The sequence below is a fragment of the Oxyura jamaicensis genome, chromosome 3, assembly GCF_011077185.1.
Source record: "Oxyura jamaicensis isolate SHBP4307 breed ruddy duck chromosome 3, BPBGC_Ojam_1.0, whole genome shotgun sequence".
NCBI classification, from domain to species: Eukaryota; Metazoa; Chordata; class Aves; order Anseriformes; family Anatidae; genus Oxyura; species Oxyura jamaicensis.
The window spans coordinates 38,149,677-38,170,725 of record NC_048895.1 but is presented as its reverse complement, the minus strand read 5'-3'; the positions used below and the strand labels follow the sequence as shown (position 1 = coordinate 38,170,725).

General features: G+C 39.5%; 1 protein-coding gene across 1 annotated transcript in view; it reads right to left on the bottom strand.

Moving 5' to 3' along the window:
• GREM2 (gremlin 2, DAN family BMP antagonist) overlaps positions 1-21,049 on the bottom strand; it is a 43,198-nt gene that overhangs the window by 4,124 nt on the left and 18,025 nt on the right. Inside the window, exon 2 of the mRNA XM_035322378.1 lies at positions 27-4,158. Within this exon, the coding sequence (XP_035178269.1) occupies positions 3,651-4,157 (507 nt within the window). The 5' untranslated portion in view covers position 4,158 and the 3' untranslated portion in view covers positions 27-3,650. The remainder of the gene's footprint in view (positions 1-26; positions 4,159-21,049) is intronic.

Below are 21,049 nucleotides of genomic sequence, written 5' to 3'. Positions count from 1 at the left end.
GTTGTCTCCTTCCTGTCCCACAACACTAGTCACATTTAAGAAATACAGGATCTGTCTGACCTAGTGCCTCTTCCGTCGATGCTGGGAGTTTTTGCCTTGGTCTTGGACTGCTTCCACGACAGGGACTTTATTGGATTACTGTGTAAACCTCTGGTACGCTTTGGTAGTCAGGCAGCTAGAGGCAGGGAGAGCCAAGCTGGAATCTAGGCTGTAATGCAAACAGTTCAGGTGGGTGCTGGGCAATGAAGCTACTGGAAAAGCATGGCAGTGGCTAAGAGATGGGCAGAAACGAGAGTGGGGTGTTGGAGGAAATGGCTGCCTGAGCTTCTTTTGAGCTAAGTGACAGAGTCAGTTGCAGGTTCTGAGCAGAGGGCCCTGACCACACTTAGGTAGTGAAAGCACAGCAGAACAGTAAAACCAAATTACTTAAAAACCAAACAAGGAAAACTCCCAAACTCACAAATTAAATTGGTGAACTATGAGAGGATTTGGTCAAGACATAGGGGTAAAGGAAGACAGCAAAGGGTTTCTGCAGATGTCAGTTACTCTGCCATAAAAAAAACAGCCCTCCATTGCTAGTTGTGGTCTAGGTGCTTCTTTCAAGGCCCATGACTGGCATCTCTTCTGGCCACATGATGACTCACTCATGTTTTCCTTCAAGATTATTTTGTAGCTACCTTTTCCCTGGGTTGAAAACAAGCAAACAAATGAGCAAATAATACACACTACCCTATACTTTAAGATCCGTACAGTGTACTCCTTCACGAGTTGATAGCAAGAGTTCAAACTCACTTATATCTCGACATAGATATTTTTTCTTTTTTTTTTTTTTTTTTTTTTCCTATGGGGTATGTTCATGCCTATTACATAAGGATTTACCTGCATTTTAAGTAAAATCACTTAGGTTGAGATATTAGTTACTTCTCTTACCACAAATGATGTCAGCAGTTCAGCCAATGATGGAGCTTTGGTTGCCCTCATCAGTTAACCAAAAAAAGGCCAGAATTTGTACATGAATAAATGACTCCAGAATCTGCTGTTAGTTCAATCTTTTTTCATCTCTTCACTTGCAGGTTACTTTGCAGTGGAGCGGTGGAGTAGGGTACAAGGGGAGAAGTAGCTAGGCTTTCCCAGGCTGTTAGGACAATCCATTTACCTGCATCTAGTAAGGTCAAAAGGAAGCTGGAAAATATACTGATTAGAGAGTGGCTGGACACAAGGTGTGGAAGCAAAGCCTGTACACCTGAATGCCATATAACCCTATAGTAGCTTTATTATTTAATCTATAATTTAATAGTAGACCTATAAAATAATTACATTATACTTAAAGCATTTCTTAATTTTTGTTTTCATTTATAAAACAAGAATTAAATACAGTTTTAACCATTACAAGCTCAACTCAATTTTTACATAAACACAGCTCCTAGAAGGAGCTTTACGCTGCAGCATATTTATATTGCAATCTGGTGAAAAAAAAAAAAAAAAAAAAGGCAGGGCATAGCTTAAAGATAAAGATTCCTGCACATTTTTCCTAACTGAAGTCACTAGGGTATTTTTCTCTCTCCAGTCCAAAATGCCTTTCAGTTCATTTCTTTCAAGTGGAGACTGAGATCCTTGGAGCGGCTATTGCCACCTTCCCCCACACCCAAATCAATACTATTAAGCCTAGAATGAACATTGCCTGTTTGGTGGCTGGTATGACTCTGGCAGCATCGCAGTGACAGCCTCTAAAGCAACCCAGTGTGAGGGGTCTCCATGTGCACATCTGAACGATCACAGCAGAAAACCTATGGCTGTTCACCTAATAGGGCTAACATACCTGACCAACCTCATCCTGCCCGTGCCAATCCCCATAAACCGCTTGGTGAGCTCTTGTGGAGCTCAGTCCCAAAAGCCTCTTAGAGCAGCCTGTCTCACATAATGTGGCACTAAACTCTTTGGCTGGCCAGAGGCCTAAACATGTTAACCCCTTGAAGTGGCTGCATGTAAAAAGGCTGCTAGGAAAGAGTTCTCACAGCAAGCTGGTTTCAGTAGATGCAGATGCTGAACCCTAATTCATGCATCAGGGAGTCAACTTGTCATTTTTAATTTGTAAGCTTCAGACAATTGAGCATGCATAGGCTTTGGTTTGGGGAAAGGGGCTGGTTTGTTTTTAGACATCTTAGGATTTTAATGCAGCTGGTACTAATACAGATCAGAACTGGAACAAACAGGATATACAGGACATGCTAAACTCCACCAACTGAATAACAACATAGTATGATCAAAACGAACTGCAAGTGTTCACCAACACTTGATTATGTAGAACTCAAAAGCACAGTGGACCACCAGAGCTGTAGTGATTACCACTGACTCTCCCTCTGCTCATACAGCTGTGACCCATTCCTGCAACACTGACTGATGGGTCTGTCCTTCAACTCTAACATGTTAACATGGTTTCCAGTCATGGCAGAGGTGCCATTCCCAACACCTGATGACACTAATGCATAAGGCAGCTTTTGCATTGGGACCAGCAATGACCAAATTTTGTTCTTTGTGCAACAGGGCTTTTATACCATAAGTGAAACACTGTTAGCATTCTCAGCTCCTCTCCCACAACCCATCCACCTTCCCCAATCTGAGCAGGCATAAATATAAGGTAATAAATGGATGTTGTCATTTTGAAGTAAGAAACACACACATATATAGCACACAAAACCTACTGAAAGCCTAGTTTAAATGTTCATTTTAAGCTAGGCAGCTGACCTAGCAACCAAGTCTCTTACTCAACACATTTTAATCTCTGGCATAGTCTGCCACAAGAAAAATATACATGGCTAGGTCTATAATACTTTAAACAGCTGTTTACTATAGCTAGGTTACTAAACAAACACTGCTGCAGAGATCACGTGTTCAGTGTATTCCAGCCATAGCAGTATAAAGAAACCATCTTCAATCTGCTGATGTGATCACGGTGGCTGACCTGATGCTTCGCCCTCTCCCCTTCAGTTCTCATCTGCAGTTCAGACTACAAGCCCCGAACAGTTTGTCATTGCACAATTAAAGCTGTCTTAAGAAGCTGAGCCTCATCAGAGGGTCTCTCTTTCTGCGTGTTACTCCTTGCAACTCTCCTTGTCTGCATCACCTGGTTCCAGGCCGCACCCCAGCACATCAAAGTGAGTGTAGCAAGCTCCAGACCAATGCCCAGGAAGACGCTCTCTTCTCGTGGAAGGGACTGGAGTGTAGGGCAGGGGGCTTTACTCCACACAGTGGAAACATTTAATTATGGATTCAGCCAACTGGTCACTTAGATGATCGATCCCAACTTCTGGAAGCCTGCTCCACTCTGGAAGACTCAACAGCCAGATGATACTGGACATACGCTGAAACTTTATAGCGAAGTGCATAACACAGCCCATTAAAAAGCTTTATTCCAGTAGGCAAGTGACAAGGAACCTTTCCTTGCTGGAGAGATGCCTTCTGAAAGAAACCAAAACCAAAACCAAAACAAAACAACAACAAAAAAAACAAGCAAACAAAAAAATGAAAAATACAAAATAAAAATAAAAAATAATAATAATAAAAAAATGGACAGTTTGCCCAACAGGAGAGGAGAGGCAGCAGTAGGTCTTGCGGAGACAACACCAAGCAGTAGCTTGATAGCCCTGCTCTCACAGTTTGCCCGAGTTGTTCAAATTCACAGACATGCAGCGGCACTGCTTCACCTTCTGAATTTTCTTGAGTCGGAAAGGTGGGTCCAACTCAGGGCACTCCAGCTGCACCGTTGAAGAGGTGACCTTATGCGGCTTGCAGAAAGCACAGGATTGGAAGGATTCCTCCTCCTTTTTCACATGCCGCGGTATGTAGAAAGAGTTGCACTGTCCATAGCAGAAGCGGTTGATGATGGTGCGGCTTATGCAGCCCTCCTCACTGACAGTCTGCCGCAGAGGCTGCGTTTTGCACCAGTCGCTCTTGAGGTACTTCCTTTCGGTGACCACAAGGGCCTCCTGGCTGGAGGCCAGCACTTCCTTATTCAGCTGCTGCCTCCTTTCTGAGTTGTTGCTGCTGCTGTCTTTGTATGGGGAGGGGATGGCTCCCGCAGGGCGGTTTTTCCTGGTGTCTGTTAGTCTAACCAGTGCTGCCATCAGGAAGACCGACAAGGCAAATTTCCAAATCATCCTGCAATGGCAATACAAGTAGCTGTTAGAAGAGACATGGTTTCAAACCACAAGATTGTAATGGAGTTTTAACTTTACACATACTTTTAGAAGAAATTGAGACCTTACTGCCTTCGCAATCTCACCACTTTTCCTAGGAGATTCCTAGGAGATCAGGGGTATATTCCAGGGTGAATATCTATCATGAAGAGGCCAGGCCCTGTTGAAAGTCACAGCACTCCCCCCCCCACCCAAGCTTCCAGCTACTCTCTTTCCCCCATAGGGAAGCTTTTGCTTTCATCACTGAACCAGTGATTTTACAGAAGCTTCAGCCAGAAAGGTTTCCTTTTTTTCTGTGAAATCCTGGGCCAAACAGCTGGGCAAACTCCTGGCTACTGAAGGCTCAGAAGAGCCCTGCCAATACTGTGACAACTCATTTGTGGATGGCTGTGGAGAGAAGGGAATACCAGGTTACATGAGGTGAACTCCCGTCTGCCTGTTCAGCCCTGGAGTCCCTATCTAGACAAGTTCCATGCCGAAGGAGTGAGAGGTGTCCATAAGCATATTTTTGTTATTTCAAATTGCTTCTGAAATGTTTTGGGGCTTAAGACTCTTACAGCCTTGCATTTGCTGTCTTTGTGGGAGGCCAAAAACTTGATGGAATTGCTATTGCAACAGGAGGAAATGCTTCAACACAACTTTGAGGACTTCATTACTGCAAGGCCTCCTAGGCAAATAGCTTAAGAAGGTTTGTAAACAGGGGAGAATTCAATATTTACTTTAGATGTTAAGGAATAGGTTAGAGAATAAGCCAGTTGTTAACTTAAAATAATAAGCCAGTTGGCAAAAATATTTTTCCTATGGTTGTCTATTAGAATTTCTTGTTCTGCAGAGCATCTCTTACCAGCTCCTGGATTTTGATCAACTTGTCCAATTCAGTTTAGTAGTGTGTTTAAATGTGCTTCCATGATATCATAGTAGAAGTACTAAATTTCCTCATCAAGCCAATTCTCACCAATGAACTGTCACAGCTCATTTGACAGTTTATTTAATTTTATTCTCTCAGGGAAGGGAGAGAAGAGTATTTCTAGGGGGCCAGAAGTGAGTGCATCCCAGAAGCTTCCAGTTCAGAAGTAAGGACACTTCCAGTCTTTCTAAAAGACCTTTGCTCTTAATGGACTGTATTTTTGTAACAGTGTATAGATGGAAGAGTCATCCGTCTCTTCCCAGTAAAGCTTCAAATCCTTACAAGTAATGCTTTAACATAAAAACATGCTTTTTTCCTACCAAAGACACCAACAGAATAAAAATGTGTTTATGGTGAAGACCTAAGAGATGACTGCCACAGTAATAACAAATACTTCTAACCACACAAAGCAGACTTAACATGTATTTAACCTCTAGAGAGATAAAGAGAAGGAACTACTATAGCAGAGTAGGTAAGACAACATCTTTTAGGTAATCTTCTAAGTTTACAAGATCTCAATGCCAGTTTTTGACTAAAATTTAAGGGGAGAAGTTGGAAGTGCTAAAGGAAATGAAAGTGCTAATCCTACTGCTGAGAGTGGAGAATGCTCAGATGCAGACGTAAAATTCCACCAGATTGCATGCTTGAAATGGAATCACCTTTCAATAGAAACAAGTGTTTCTAAAACCCAAAAAAAGCGCATTCATCTCTAAGTATACCAGGTGCCTGCTGACATCATGGTAGTCATGGGCACTTTAAATCAGTGGCCTATTTTTGCACTGCTTAGCATTCAGCACACAAGGTCCAGAAGGTTTGTCCAGATTCTTTAAATGAATCAAGACCAGACTTGGCTTTGTTCACAGGTATTGTCGCCAAGACCATTGGATGTCAACCCCCACAGCCAGGCCAAAATCTAATCAGGTAATTAGTTTCAGTTGAATATAGTGTTCCATGCTTCCTCTCAAATTGTTCTCATGTTATTCTGTACTGATGGCTGCTTTTCAGTAGTAGATAAAACAACTGATGCCCATTGCTTTAAGTTTTAGAAAGGGGAAAAAAAAAATAAAAACATAAAAAATAAAAAAATTACAAGACTACATCTTCTAGAAAAAGACAGAAGAGAGCTCTCCACAAGATGTCTTATGCCAGCACTCCTCTGACATACTCTTCTACTTTTCTTTTTAAATTCAAGAACACAAAGTAATTATACTAACTCTACTGTCCTTCAGGGAGGGAGTTTGGCCCTTTTCATCAGGGATGTCACCTCTCCAGTTTCATTTCTCTTATTCTGATGGGGAAGAGAAAAGTATAGGTCTAGAGACACATCAAAAGGAGAGATACTTTCCCCAACCCCTTTCTTTGTGAAACCCTGTCTTACCATAACCACCCTTTATCATCACAAAATGGAAGTTAAGACAACTTCCCTTCCATGTCAAGGATTCCTACACAGGAATTTTGTAAAGTTGGCAGAGAGGTAACAAAGTCTATAATGTAGAGAAATGTTATAATAGCTTTATAATTTCTGAAACAGTTCTATGTGAGCATGGAAAGCCATCCAACAGAATAAGTAAGATTTATTCAGTAAGTCTATGTTTACAACTCATAAAGCATTATTAATCAAAGCCACTATTGTATGGTTATAAATCAAACACTGCAGTGCATGTTAGCAAGTACTTCTACAGACAGGTAGGACTGCAACACCAATTTCTGTCACTGATCCCACTCAAACCTGAACCCTCAAATATGTAAAGGGAGTGCATTACTCTATTTTACACTAGCAGGTCAAATGAGTATCATGTCAGATCATGGAATTTCTAATCATAGGGTTGCCCCTGACTAGCTGGTAAATCACGCCTTCCTAAACCCTGGCACACAAGACCCCTATTCAAGCCAGTAAGGGTGCAAAAAAGGTCACCTGATGCCAGTAACATTCCATGGACTACATATGTTTTAGGTAATCACATGCAAAGAGAAGAGAAACTTCTCTGTTCTCATAAAAACAGATAATTGTGGTAAACTCAGTCTGAATGCAAAGCAACATGGTGAATGCTGCCTGTCTGCACACAGAGCAGAATGAGAAGAAACAAAACATAAGTGAGAAGACTTCGGCTTCTGGCAAAAACAGAGTAGTTCTGTCCTGGTTTGATATCAAAGAATTACCTGGCATGTGGCCTCAAGTGTTGAAAACAGTTAAAACTTGTGCAAATGACAGCCTGGATCTATCAATCCCACTACACTGAGGGGCTCCCCATGTCAGGGATGATGGAAGCTCCTATGTGACAGTTTTCGGCTTCTTTAGGATTTTGTGCCAGCTGATGCAACTCCCCACCCCAACCCATTTTTTCAATGTGTGAACTGGTGCAGAAAATAGCCTTACACTAGACACAAAACAGCACCTGGCTGCCTTTGCTTTTCATGGGTTAAATTTTTACCTCTTTTAGATACAGAAATCAGCTTCAAGTATGTGTTCATAAGCTCATGAAACCTGTCATGCTGGAGCTGTGCTATCACGTACCCAGGAGCGTAAAAAGACTTTGGCCAAGGAAACAGGAACGCCAAGATCCAGCTCTGTAATCCAGAGAGGTCAAAGCACTCAGCTAGGAGGGGAAGACCCAGGATTGCTGTGTCTGCCCTTAGCTTTATTTCTTGTTTGTATCCAATTACTGTGTAACATAAAATATCTACCAAGTCAGGCTCCCTCTCGCATACCGACCTTCTGGCCCTATAACTCATGCATTCTTGAAAGCAATCCAGCTCTGGAGCAGGACAGGCAGTAGTGTAACCCCCAAAATAGCCTATAGTTTTGTAGTTAGGGCACCTCTCTGGGAATTGGAGCAATGGCTTTGACCTCAGAATTCAAGTGCATCATTTTGGAGAAGTCCACCAACACAACTGGGAGCTATCGTCCAAAAGACAGGAAAGTAGGTAATCACAGTGCCCATCTGTGCCAAGTGACTGCTCCGGTGCTTCCTTCCAATTTTCAAGCACGTGACTTCACTTTCTGAGCTCAGGATGCAGTTTCTGACTATTTCTGAATTCCCATTTCTTAGAACAGCCTGCTTCAGGATTGATCTTCAGGTGGCGAGAAAGAGAGAGGGATATAACTAGAAGATTGCTGTAGTGTCTTATGTTAACTGCTCAGGAAAACTGCAACTGTGAGACCTATTTGCTTGTTTCAGCATGTAACACCTACTCTTGCCTTTACCAGCATGCCTGGAAGCATTGAGCTCTCTGATAAAACTGTAAATACATATGTGGAAGAAGATATAGTACTATAAACCTATTCTACAGCCATCAAAAGCACTCTATGAGATAATGGGAAGAAGAACAATAGAAATATGAAAAACACAAATTCAGATAAGCTTCATTTTTTGAAAACTTTGTATTTCATTCATAACAGAAGAGTTTCCCTTGGAAAACAGTTATTTCTCTTCAACTAACAGCAAAAGGTAGGCAATATAGCCTAGATTAAATCAGGTATAATTCTGTGGCATGATATATACATAGTCACGTTTGATCCCCTGCATCATTATTTTCCATCCTGCAAACTTCAGAGATATAAGAGCTTTCCTTTGGGATTGGCTATTCAGCTGACTCTGAGAAACTGTTACCAAAACTTTTTTGACTCCCTACTTACTTTCTTATTAGCCCTAGTCAAAAAAATAAATAATAATATAAAAAAAAAATTACAAAACAGCCATATGTATATTAATGTAAGAACATGGTGTACATGGTCAGTACTCAGCATTTAAGATGGGACACAAGAAGAGTTCCTTGAAGACAAGCCAGGCAGTAACTTTTCAAAGAACTAGGACTTGGCTTTAACGACATATGTGGGAAGCCAGGAAATATCAGATTCTCTACCAGGAAGCCAAAAATGCTATTTATTTAATTTATTAATGGTCAAGCATGATTCTAATGGTAAATTGTTCAAATAAAGACTACACCAACCAGGCATTTTTGTGTAAGGGAGGCATTTGGTGCTAGCTTCTCCCTTTTGAGTATCCTTTGGAAAACGTTGATCCTATATCTCAACAGCAATTACTGAACACTGTATTATATCTTTCTTTTTGCAGAAGCATGGACCTCTTAATGAATGATTCCGAAATTAATAGATTCTCATGATTAAATTGCTAAAACTGAGGCCAGCCACAACAAAAGAACATGTCGGAGGCAGGGAGAGAAAGCAAATCTCAGAAAATCCAGTACGGCAGCTATAATGATACTCAGATAAAAATATTACTTTGTTTTAGCAGTAAGATCTACCATGTACTAGGAATACTTTTAAAGCATTACTTTAAACACCACTGCATGCAATACCAAAGGGGATGATTGTTTAAAAAACAGTAATTAATGCCACTGCAGGCAGAAGTTTTTCCATTCTTGCCCTCTAAGAACCTTCTACAGTGATCTGGGAGAAAGCAGTTTTATTGCATCACAACCCAAGCAGAACAGGTAGAAGGAGATTTTTTAAAAAAAAAATATATATATTTATTTATTTTTTTCAGACATCATGAACTTCTTGCATGCTCACTAGCTGGCTTGGGTAGAGAATCTTTTTCCTCTCCATCCCTCTGTCTCCCTCCCACCAACACCTCTCCCTCAGTGAGGCCCATGCAAACCTATGGGCAATGCCACAAAGCTGTGAATGAAAACAGGAGAGGTCTGCCCACAAGCTGGATGTCACAAGAACTTTTCTGTTCTGGCCAGACTCTTCTTCTGAAAGGGTATGGAAGGGTTTCAAAGATGCATGGCTGCATCCCTCAAAAGAGGTTGGCATTTCCCCAGTGATGTTAGAACTTAGACATTCTCCTTGTCAAGACAGTTCCTGAAGGTGTTGAATTTAGTTATGAAAAATAGAGCATATGCATAGATAGAAACAAAGTACATAGAACAAATATATTGATGGAGCCAGTCTATGCTAAGCTAAAGCTAGTTAAAAAAACACAGATGATGTTACTTCATACTAATTTCAGCTCTCACTGTAAATTTTCTACAACCAGGAGTTTTATCTTGATTTTTCCCCAAAGAGGCTGGGAGTGTAGAAGAATTCCTGGTGCATGCACACAAATATAAGAGGAATCAAGGAATCAAACAATTGTTCCTGTCCTGTTTAGCCATGTTTAATATGTCAGATATGTTATTTTTAGGATAAGAGTAATTATGAAGAAAATTAAAGGTAAGTAAGTTCACATTTGGCACTAAAGCCAACTGGCTAGAATTGTATCTTTTCCTTCCCAGTTTGTCCCCTGTCTTTCTTATCTACCTTTCTGCCACCAGAAATCCATGTTTATAATCATGGTTTCCTTCTTTCAGAAACTTCAGACAAGCACATTTGAAACAGGTTTGAATGCAGCTGCTCATTTCATTAGAGTTAAGAGATCACATTACTCCTATGCTCTTCTTTGCACTGACATCCTGCCAGGAAGTATATTGATTTAAATATTGTATTACTGATCTATGGTGTTCATCTCTCCACAGGCAGAATCTTTCTTATCTTGCATAGCTTCTAAACCTGACCTTCACTTTTTTATTTTTCTTTTTAAAAGTATGAATACTGGAGGAATTCAGAAATTTTTCTGATTTTCCAAGCTAGGAGCTTGTGAGGACTGTCACTGGAAATTTCAATTGCCGAGATATCGGTATTTTACATTTAAGATATGACCCAGAATTCCAGAAGACTAAAGTGACAAAGAAAAGAATAGAAATATTGGTGAAACCAGCCCTGGTATTTTAATTTGAGATACATTCACTATTTTTCTATCCATGATAAATACCAGTGCATACCAAAAAACCACTTATATAATATATAAAATCCCTAATGCAATTGTCCAACTAGAAGAAAATATTGAAGGAAACTAGCTTCCAGTTTTGTTTTATTTTTTAAGTTTAAATTTTGCCCAAGTAATATAGTGAAGCAAGATGCTATCAACTTCAAAATGCCCTCTATTTATCAGCAACTAAGATTTGATTCCACAACTGCATCAGCATTTATCAGTTCTACACAGGCAAAAGTAAAATACAGATGAGGAAGAAAAGTGGCAAGAAATGTTAAGTGTTAAATCATCCTATAGTACTCAGGTAATTCAGCAATGACATTTTTAGGGGGACCTGAATACACTGAGCTCAGACTGAATACTAACAGGTAACTGGACAAAGACTTTGCGGAATACTGTTATGATTAAAACTCCTAAATTTTGTTGCAATTTCAGTTTCAGGAACTTGTGGTTTTAGAGCCAACCACAGACAAATGTCTGCCTGGTGAGCACATGTGAATTGTCCCAAGCAGAGTGAGATGTCCTACTCAGAAGTGTCTGGGTAGTCATCAGTACTGGCAGCACATGCAACACTTGGGAAAAAAGGGAGAATGGGGGGAGGAAAAAAGCCACAAAATAAAACCAGATTTCTGCTTGCTGCCCATGAGGTTGATTTTCTTTCTCCCAACCTGGTTTTGGAGAATGCTACAGTCAGGGGGTGGGAGGAATAAATAAACTCCTTGGATACAAGAAGAATAGCTTTTTGGAATGGACTGGAAGCTAGTTCTCCTCTGAATCTAAAAATGTGTCTTTTTTTTTTTTTTTTTTTTTTTTTTTTTTTTTTTGAGTGAACCAGGTTAAAAAGATGCTTGTTTTCCTTTTCAGTGTTCTCCAGCTTTTCAGCGTAAGAACCCCAAATAGGCAAGCCATTTCTGTTCGGACATGAACATTTTGTCCAGCAAGCAATAACAGCCTACATTTAACTTTATTCTTCTGTGCAGAAGACAGCCGATACACTCCCATTTGGCAGCGTTTCATTCAGGAGAAAACAGCAGAATTCTGCCCTTGGGAAACTAAAACTAAATCGGAAAGGAAGTGGTGGCTTGAGCAAACGTCTTCATTTGTGACTATCCCTCAGCCTGCTGGAAAAGAGGATAGTCAACACAAGAATGGGGAAAGTTCAGCATTTAAATACAATAGCTCATTTCATTCCTTCCTCGCTGGAGAATCAATACTACAAAAGACTATTTTGCAATGAGTAGTCTCCATTTTATTTTTGTTGTTTGCATTACAACAGAACATAGAAATCTCATCCAAGACCAGAGCCTGACTAAGAGGCATAACCTCAGAATGTTTGTAGACTAACTTGGTGAACAACATATGGTGGGACCAGAATAGAGCACAGAGGGGAAGTGAGTTACTGGAGGTCAGAAATTAACTGGGAGTGGACAGTTTACAAGGTCTTTTAATCACACCATATGGCACCAATACTATTCTTTTTGCTGATCAATCCAGATTTTTTACCCTTAGGCAACCATTTCTTTAAAGACATAATACTTTTCTGTATGAAAGCAGTTCTACATGAAAATGTCCTATGCAGTTTCCCTGAAATTTGATAGAACAGAGTTTGTGTTAGGAGTTTTATTGCCTTGTAGCTTCAATTAATGGTCAATTTCCAGGTCACAAAGCTTGTTTCTCCCTCACAATAAGGGAGAAAACCATTAGTCTTCAATATATGTGTATTACTGTATTTGTACCTTTCTCAGAAGAGGGCATCTGAGAGCATAGAGATCTGTTCTAGAAGAATACTGAGGCCTCTACCTTAAAGCACCATAAAAGTGCTCATAAGTTTCTGCTTACTTCTCCTTAGGGACAGGGAAATGTGATTCCTTCTAAAAATCAATAGGTGGCTTGTAATCTTGTATATTCAAAACACTACACTAATCAACAGAGAATTATCATCTAATTTTTTCCATGCTTTCTGGTAGAGTCAGTTATTTGCACTCTGTCACTCTCTCTATATTCTAGACATTATCTGCAGTTGCTAAATTATCACTTTTACATAGTTCTGTTCATGTTTGAAAAATCTAAAATATTACTTATGGTCTAATATTTATATTAAAAATTTTAGCGAGCCCTTATACTGTTTATAGAGCTGAAACACATGGATGGCTCAAATAAGAATTGCTTGTATCTCAATATACTATGGGCTACCCTTTAAATTTGCCTGACAAAACATCAGTTCTGCTGACTAAACCTTACAACAGTTCTGGGAACAGAGTGCAAAAGACCTATGGTAATGAACAAATTAAACAACTATCAAGCCAATGTTAACCCCAGCCAGACAAACATGTAACTAAGTGCCTTACCAGAACAATTAGCTTCACAGAACAGCATTTTTCTTCTCAATTATGCTGAATTTAGAGAATTCCCAATTTTTTTTTAGTCTTTTCTTAATGAGCAACATGAATTATACATCTGGCAATTCCTCACAATTACATTTTTTAATCCACTGGTCCAATTTCAAACAACTTTGACAACAAGGCAGTTTTGAAACATCCATTGCAGCGCACTGTGTTTTTTTCCTGGGTGTACAGGAAGGTACAAAAGTTATGTCAAGCAAGGGGAGGGTCAGACAAGTCAAGGATATCACTGTTTGGTACCGTAAGAGGTGTGAGTAGTAAAGACAATGTTTAGAGTTACTGTCGTGGACTGGCAAACCAAACACATCCATAGAAAATCTAGAAAATCAGAATTAATGAGTTCTAATGTTCATGTGTAACACATGACCCCTTGAAAGAACAATGTGTCACCTCCAAGTTTTTGCTACATTCTCTTTCTCAGTGTGTAAGCTGGCCCAATGGTGAAGAAAGCCTTATTCGCATCATGCATAGATGGAAGCCAGGCAAGAATGCTTCACTGCTGTAAACCATGCATGGCATTACCATTGAGTTGATCCTGTGATATCTTGGATCCCCTTTAGTTAACAAATTTACTTGGGGAGTTATATTTTCTTGTTTCTCTAAGGCCTCTACCTGGCTTACTTTTACACATATTTTGTGGGTTAACTAATGGTCCATCAGAAACTCTGTTTAACCACTTTTGTTTCAAATGTTTAACTCAGTTGTTGGTGTTTTCTCTGAGAGGGAACCTGTTCACTCAAGATCACATATGAGAAAATTCAGGTACAAGACTGAAGTGCAATTGAAATTTGTGAGGGCTTAGCAGGACAGAACCATATATCCTGATGGTTGTTTGTGTATGCACGTTTGCAAGTCTATAAATTAAAAGGAAATTTGGAGTTCAAAAACTTCAGAGTTATACAGCTTTTTGGCTATGGCAGTACATATGTCAACTGATGTCCTGATGCAAATTCCTCAATATGGAACCATTCTGACCCTTGTTTTCCAGTTATTTTGTTAATTTAACTAAATAAATTTTCATTTATTTCACTCCAAGTCTATCAATATTTACAAATTGAAAGTAATGTTTACTACTGTCATAGCTGTCAGCTGGACCAAAATAAATCACATCAGCAGATAATCAACTGCCAAAAGTACAAAAGTTATGAGGTGCTAAAGTCAGAAATACAAATAAAATTGTAATTGTTCATTATTAATATAAACATTGCTAAATACCTAAGTATACCACTTTCTAGATACACTGGAAAATGTATAGTGCACAGAACAAAAAGACTAACTGCAGTTTATTCATAATTATTGGCAGTGTGAGTTGCTTAACCAGAAGCTGAACCTCCAGTGAAATACTGCAGAAAAGTTTACATCCAAATACTGGAAACTTACTCTGTCCCTCCCACTCCACACCGATGGCAACACGTGGCTGTCCCACATCTATGTTCATGTGGCTTTGATTCATGCTCTGTCCAGTGATTCTTCCTCCGACATTGCCCTAAGAATGTAAATATTTGTTCTGCCTGTATTCTGGTTTACAGACTTGGCCCATTATTGAAAATGAAGGCTGTAATTCAATCATAGAAGGATATGTGGCCATGCATAAACTGGGATTTTATATTTTATGACCTAGGCTTTGCAGAGCAACTGTCTTCCTACTCACCTCCCCCTCTCCTTGCCCATGACTAAATTATGGTTCTAATTGAAGCCTAGTATTATTCTATTTCTCTTCTTCTGCCGAGAGGAAGACCAGAGCTATCATTCTGAATGCACACCAAGCCACAGGAGCCTGGATGAGGTACTTTAATGACAGGTCCTCCTACACAGCACATTTGCAGTCTTTCTGCTAATTAATTTGATTTCCTTTGTCTAGACTAACATAATACAGCAAGTTATGCTCATTTAAAGGAGGATTGTTAGCTTTTCAGTTCTCTTCAAATGAGGAAGAAAGAAAAGTCAATAGACTGGAATCTGGGGGAGACTGACTTTGTCCTTGACTGCACCGTTGCTTATGTTTTCACTTGACCAAGACTTTGTCTCTAGCAGAACCTGAGACAGCACTATCATCAGAGGAGAGACTATAATCAAAATCAGATATTGTCGGTATGTGCATGGCAAGGCAGTGGCAGTTAGATAGAAGGGTTCTGTCTACTGTGTACTGCAGTCAGCAGCTGTCTTCCTGGCAATCACTTGGCATTTACTGTTCACAGCTCCTGACATCCACAGAGAACTGAACAAACATATAATTAAAAACACGCATGAGCTGGTTTCTTCAGACTTCCTTCAAAGCATAAAAGGAGATTCAGCAGTGTGCCACTGGACAAGTAAATCAGAGGCAAAATTAGTATTGGGATCTAAAGTAACAACTCAATATTTGGAATGAGAGACATTCATTCAGACATCTTTACAATGATTGAAACTGTGAAGATGGACATAGTCTCCAAGCTGAGCTGTCATTCAAATACAGAATTTGGGAAATGGAGTGATGCATGACAAACAGATGAAGTGACTTGCATAGGAAAATTCAGTCTTTTGAATGAGGTCGGCTGATCCAGTTTTAATATCAGAAAGGAAAGTGTCAAGGACTCATTTATCATATAGGTATCATGTGGAATGGAATGAGCGCACATATTTCTTAGTGATGGCAGGAAAGATGCTCCCTATGACAGATGAAGAAAGAAGGAAGCCTACAGAGAAAATCACCAAACTTTTCTGCTCACAGACACACAGAAAAGGGCCAGAGCTCCCCTTCTGTATGGAATTTCAGGATCATTTCTAACCTGGTAACCACAGTTGCATTTATCATTTTGCAGCATCAAAAAGGGGAAAGATTCCAACTTTGGGACCTTCCAGCTTAGAGATTTTGTTGGCTAATAGTAACTGAAGACCTCTTTACATAAATACAATTAAATGATGAACAGTGCCAACTGTTGGTGAAGATGAACAAACCAACCATTTTATTTTATTTTATTTTATTTTTCACAAAGTTTGACCATAAGCCATCCCCACTGTGTCACCGCTGTTGATGTTTGAATAATTTTCCATTACTCACTTTCAAATTCATTAGAAGCAGACAAGTAAAAAGAAATCTAAATATTATATATTTCAGTTCTTTCAGAAACTTATTCTCAGAAATTTCAGGAAGGATCATAGAATGAGTTAACTAACATCTAGCCAGAAATTTAAATATAAGATGACAAGTTCCATTTCTCTTCCGGGTCTATCCAAGGCCTTAACTCTAGCTCTAACTTTGGCAGCACTTCTTTGAATCTAGAAGAGACAGATGACACCTCTGGTCACCTGTGATGACCTCATACTACTGTGTACAGGGAGAAAGATACCAATACTCCACTTCATGTCATTGCTTGATTTGATTGAGAGTTATGAGTTGTGTAAGTGAAGTGACCAGACAGATTCCCTTTGACACAAATACAGTATGCTATATATTAGCTACCGTTCCCATATGTGCCAAGGAAATGCAAGACTGATTGTGAAGCTGAGAAATGAATGATTAGAGAGTTTGACCTTTCAGTTTTCAGTGTTTGTTGTTGTTGCTTGTTTGTTTGTTTTTTCTTTCTTATTACAAAGCAGTCAGAGAATATGTTGTAGATTGTAGTCTAAAACATTTTACTAATCCTGCCACTTACTGCTGGTTCAAGCATTTACTTACTTCTTGCTGAAGCAACAAGGGAGAGTCATCAGCTAGTGATCAGCTGAAGGGGTTCAGCATACTACTTGTAATGGTTCTCATAGCACCAGCAAAAAATTGTGCCACTCTATCTGTAAATCAGTCAGTTGGCTCAGTAACTGAATGCAGTCTGCACCTCTTGTCAGGGTGCATTTTAGTTGATCAAACCAAATAAGATCATCCCCAAAGTAAGATCATCCTAAGGAAAATCCATCAGTCCATATATTTGCTTTGCTTTCTAGTGAATGTTCATACACACAATTCACATAGTCGTAAGTGACTGATTTAGATCACAAGTACCAGTGACATTATCAAAATTGCTCTCTCACCCATGAACTTGGCTATTTTCTAGAATTTTTCCTATGTGTTGGTTAAACAGAAGACTTACCAACCAAACTGTGCGTAATATGGGAACAAGAGGACTGGTATCTCAAATAATATTGGATGGAAAACATTTTATGACACTATGAGACCTTGATATGATGAAAGGCTCTATCTTCATGGTGTACACAAATTGGAGAAAAAGAGGGAGGGGAGGGGAGGGGAGGGGATCAACTCTGAACCCTTACAGCCAGCTACCACAATTCATGGAGCATGATTGTCTTTAGTGGGTCAAGAATAATGACAACCCCATGGGATTTTTAATGCTTATATTTTGAATTGAAGCTCATTAAAGAATTTGGTTTAGTAAAACAAGACTATGTTTCCTCCCTTCCCTTAGTTTCAGAACAATAAATACCTTTTCCTTTGAGCGACTAATTCAGCTGTCATACTTTTTTTTTTTCGAACACAAAATTGCAGAAAAGCTCAGCACAGATCAGACCAGTGATTTAAATAGCATAAGAATATGAATAATGTCAGAACATAAAAGAGAAAGGGAAAAGCAGTATGGAAAAACACTCTAAAAATCACACCTATCAAAGACCATATTAGCTCACCTGTCTGAACATCTGCTAACTCAGTAGAAAATGTATTTCTTGGAGGACACTGAGAAGCTCCTAATTAGCACAAAAACTGAGGAATACTAATTGCCACTTGGCAAAACTCTTGTCATTAAAAATACAGGACACATTTGTGTGGGGGGGTTCATTCTTTCTTTTTTTTTTTTTTTCCTACCCACAATAAAATTCTTGTTTTACAATATGACATAAAAGACTACATGAGAACAAGAGCACAATTTCATATCTATATCCTAGGGATATAGAGAGGGAAGAGAGGGAAGGACTCTTAAGCAAGAAAGAAAGAAAGAAAGAAAGAAAAAGAAAGAAAGAAAGAAAGAAAGAAAGAAAGAAAGAAAGAAAGAAAGAAAGAAAGAAAGAAAGAAAGAAAGAAAGAAAAAAAGAAAGAAAGAAAGAAAGAATTAGTGAGAATTCATTATACCATACAGTTTAAGCAAAATATGCAATGGGATTAGAGAGCAGAACAGGAAAGCAAGCAAGACAGGCATATTTGAGTTTATAGAAACAGACCTCAGAAAATAAGCTACTGTGTGAATTTGCAGCATAACTGTATAAAGACAAAGAGTTCATCTAGATACCATGGTTTTAGCAAGGTCCTCTCTATGACTGTTCTCTGCCCCCTACCAAAATAATAATAATAATAATAATGATAATAATGATAATTTATTTGCTTAAGGCTGCTTGCCAAATACATGACGAATCATCTAACAGAACAGAAACCAGAGATGAGATTTGGAGACACTTTAGAAATAGGTGACAGGGACATACATGTCACTTGAATCAACACAAGCAATACAGAAAACTCCTGTTCTCACACTTACAAAGCCTCCGGTTTCATTTTGGGCTACAATATTGCTAATATATCTATATATCAGCGCCTCTTCAGGGTGTACAGATGTAATGCTGGGAAGGTGGCAAAGCCATCAGTTATGATTCACACAGAAGGCAGACAAAGTTCTGGAGCCACGCACAAGCTGCCTGGCTGTCCTGCTTTGTCAGGTGTATTTCACATGCATTCAACTGACACCATTGAGCAGAAGAAGAACAGCATTAACTACTGCGAGACATCCAGAAATTCAGGCAGAGGGGGCACAGCTACTTAATTCTCACACAACCAGCTCTGCAACAAGACCTTCCCCATTTATGAATGTAACCTCAGAATTTCGGTACCCACTTGAACTAGAGATAATTCAACCCACATCCTCCACACTGGGGGACTAAAAACTAAAAATTGCAGAAACAGGTAGAAGGAAAGGGCAGAGAACAATGAGCCATTACCCATACTTTCTGCTGAAGCTGGATAATTAGGTAGGGAATAAAAATAAAATTCCTGGACCTAAAGGAATTTACAATAGAGCCCCACGCTATTTTTCTGTGATTAGTCTTTGTGATTTGGAGCATGAGGTCCTGATTTAAGCTCCCTGAATTTTATCATTCTAACATATTAAAATAGCCATTTTTCCCCAGTTTTCTGAATCTAAATGAAAATAATCAAGCACCTAAAGAATGAAAAGCTATGCTTTTTTCTCTTAATTTTACATTCTGATAAGAATACTTCAGAATGTGAGTTCAAATACATATACTCAGCAGAGCAGCACAATTCCACTTTCAAGTAAAGTAATAGCACAGAGAAAACCCTGTGTTTGACCTTGAAAAATAACCAAAACAGCAATATATTTCTAATTGTAACCTGTGCCCCTTTGAGATAAAGCTTAAATCATCTCATGCTATCATTTCCAGTACAGCTGGAGTGTAGTTTAATTGATTTAAACTGTGAACCTTATAAGGTCCCTCTGCACCTAGCCCCACTTGCACCACCTCCCCTCCACCCTCCCCTGCCTAGCACATAAGCATGCATGCATACACACACACACACTCTCTCCTCAGTCACTCTGTGCCAGTACTAATAACAAAGCAGCCACACAGTCAGCAAGATAAGTTCGCTGATCCAGCTGACAACTTTTTTGTTGTTGTTGTTTTGCTGACTAGCTTTCCAGCTGCCTATAAGATCAGTAGCACCGCTGGGGCCCCTGTGCCAGGCTGCCTTCAACCAGCTGTGACACCACACCCTGATATTCCCTCCAAACTGGGGCCTGGGAATGCTGTCACTCAACCTACCTGTTTCAGGGTGGAGGAGGCTAAAGGAGCCTAAAGGGTGTGGCTGATAAAGGTGGCGTTGACTGACAGAGCTGCGTGCTTTTGAATTCTGTATGGGATGCATGGTCTTTATATCTAAACAGCGTGGTGGTAGGACTACAGTCTGTACCACAGCAGTGTGAGAAAATAAAATGATACTAATAATAATAATAGAACGTGAAGGTTATATCATCTCCTAAATGGGCTTCAGCTGTCTAAACACAGTAATACCATTGCAGATGCCCAGGGACATTTAATGTGTTTGCACAGGCTGACACATCAGAGACAGACCCTAATGGAGAAGCATAGTCTTCCACAGTGGCCATCTGAAGCCAGGTGATAAATATAAGGTATTCAAATGGGCACAGGGCACAGGTGAGGCAAGTAACTCTGCCAGAACCTCATTCTGCTGGAAAGGCACAAGGACTTGTTTTTTGCAGGTGTCAAACATTACAGCTCTTACTGACAACTAGATTTCCAGAAGAGGTATGCACCATTTAACTCAGTTCCTCAATAGATATGGGATTCATAAAAAGAGGGTCTTGTATCTTATATTGAAAATAAGCTCCGCAATTATAGTGCAAAACTAAATGTTAAAGATAAAAAAAAAAAAAAAAGAAAAAAAAAAAAAACACATGTAGTAAAGATGCTGCATGCTACTTTTTGACCTTTGAGTGTTTTACTTTGTGAATTGAAAGCTTTTTTCCCCGAAGGCTTTGGAGTTTTAAGTGACTATACACAACCACTGGATAGACTGCATAGGAATAATCTACATGATATATGAAGTAATAAGGCTTTCTCCTTCACTCTTTCTCCATTAATCACCTGCCCTCCTCACCTTCCCTGCCCTAACACCACCCCGTGCTGGATTCTCCATGCGCAGTCCAGAATCTACAATCTAAGGCTGGTGAGATGGCTCTTCCTTTTTGTGAAGATGATACATACCCATGGAAGGCAGGAAGGCAGGAAGGCAGGAAGGCAGGAAGGCAGGAAGGC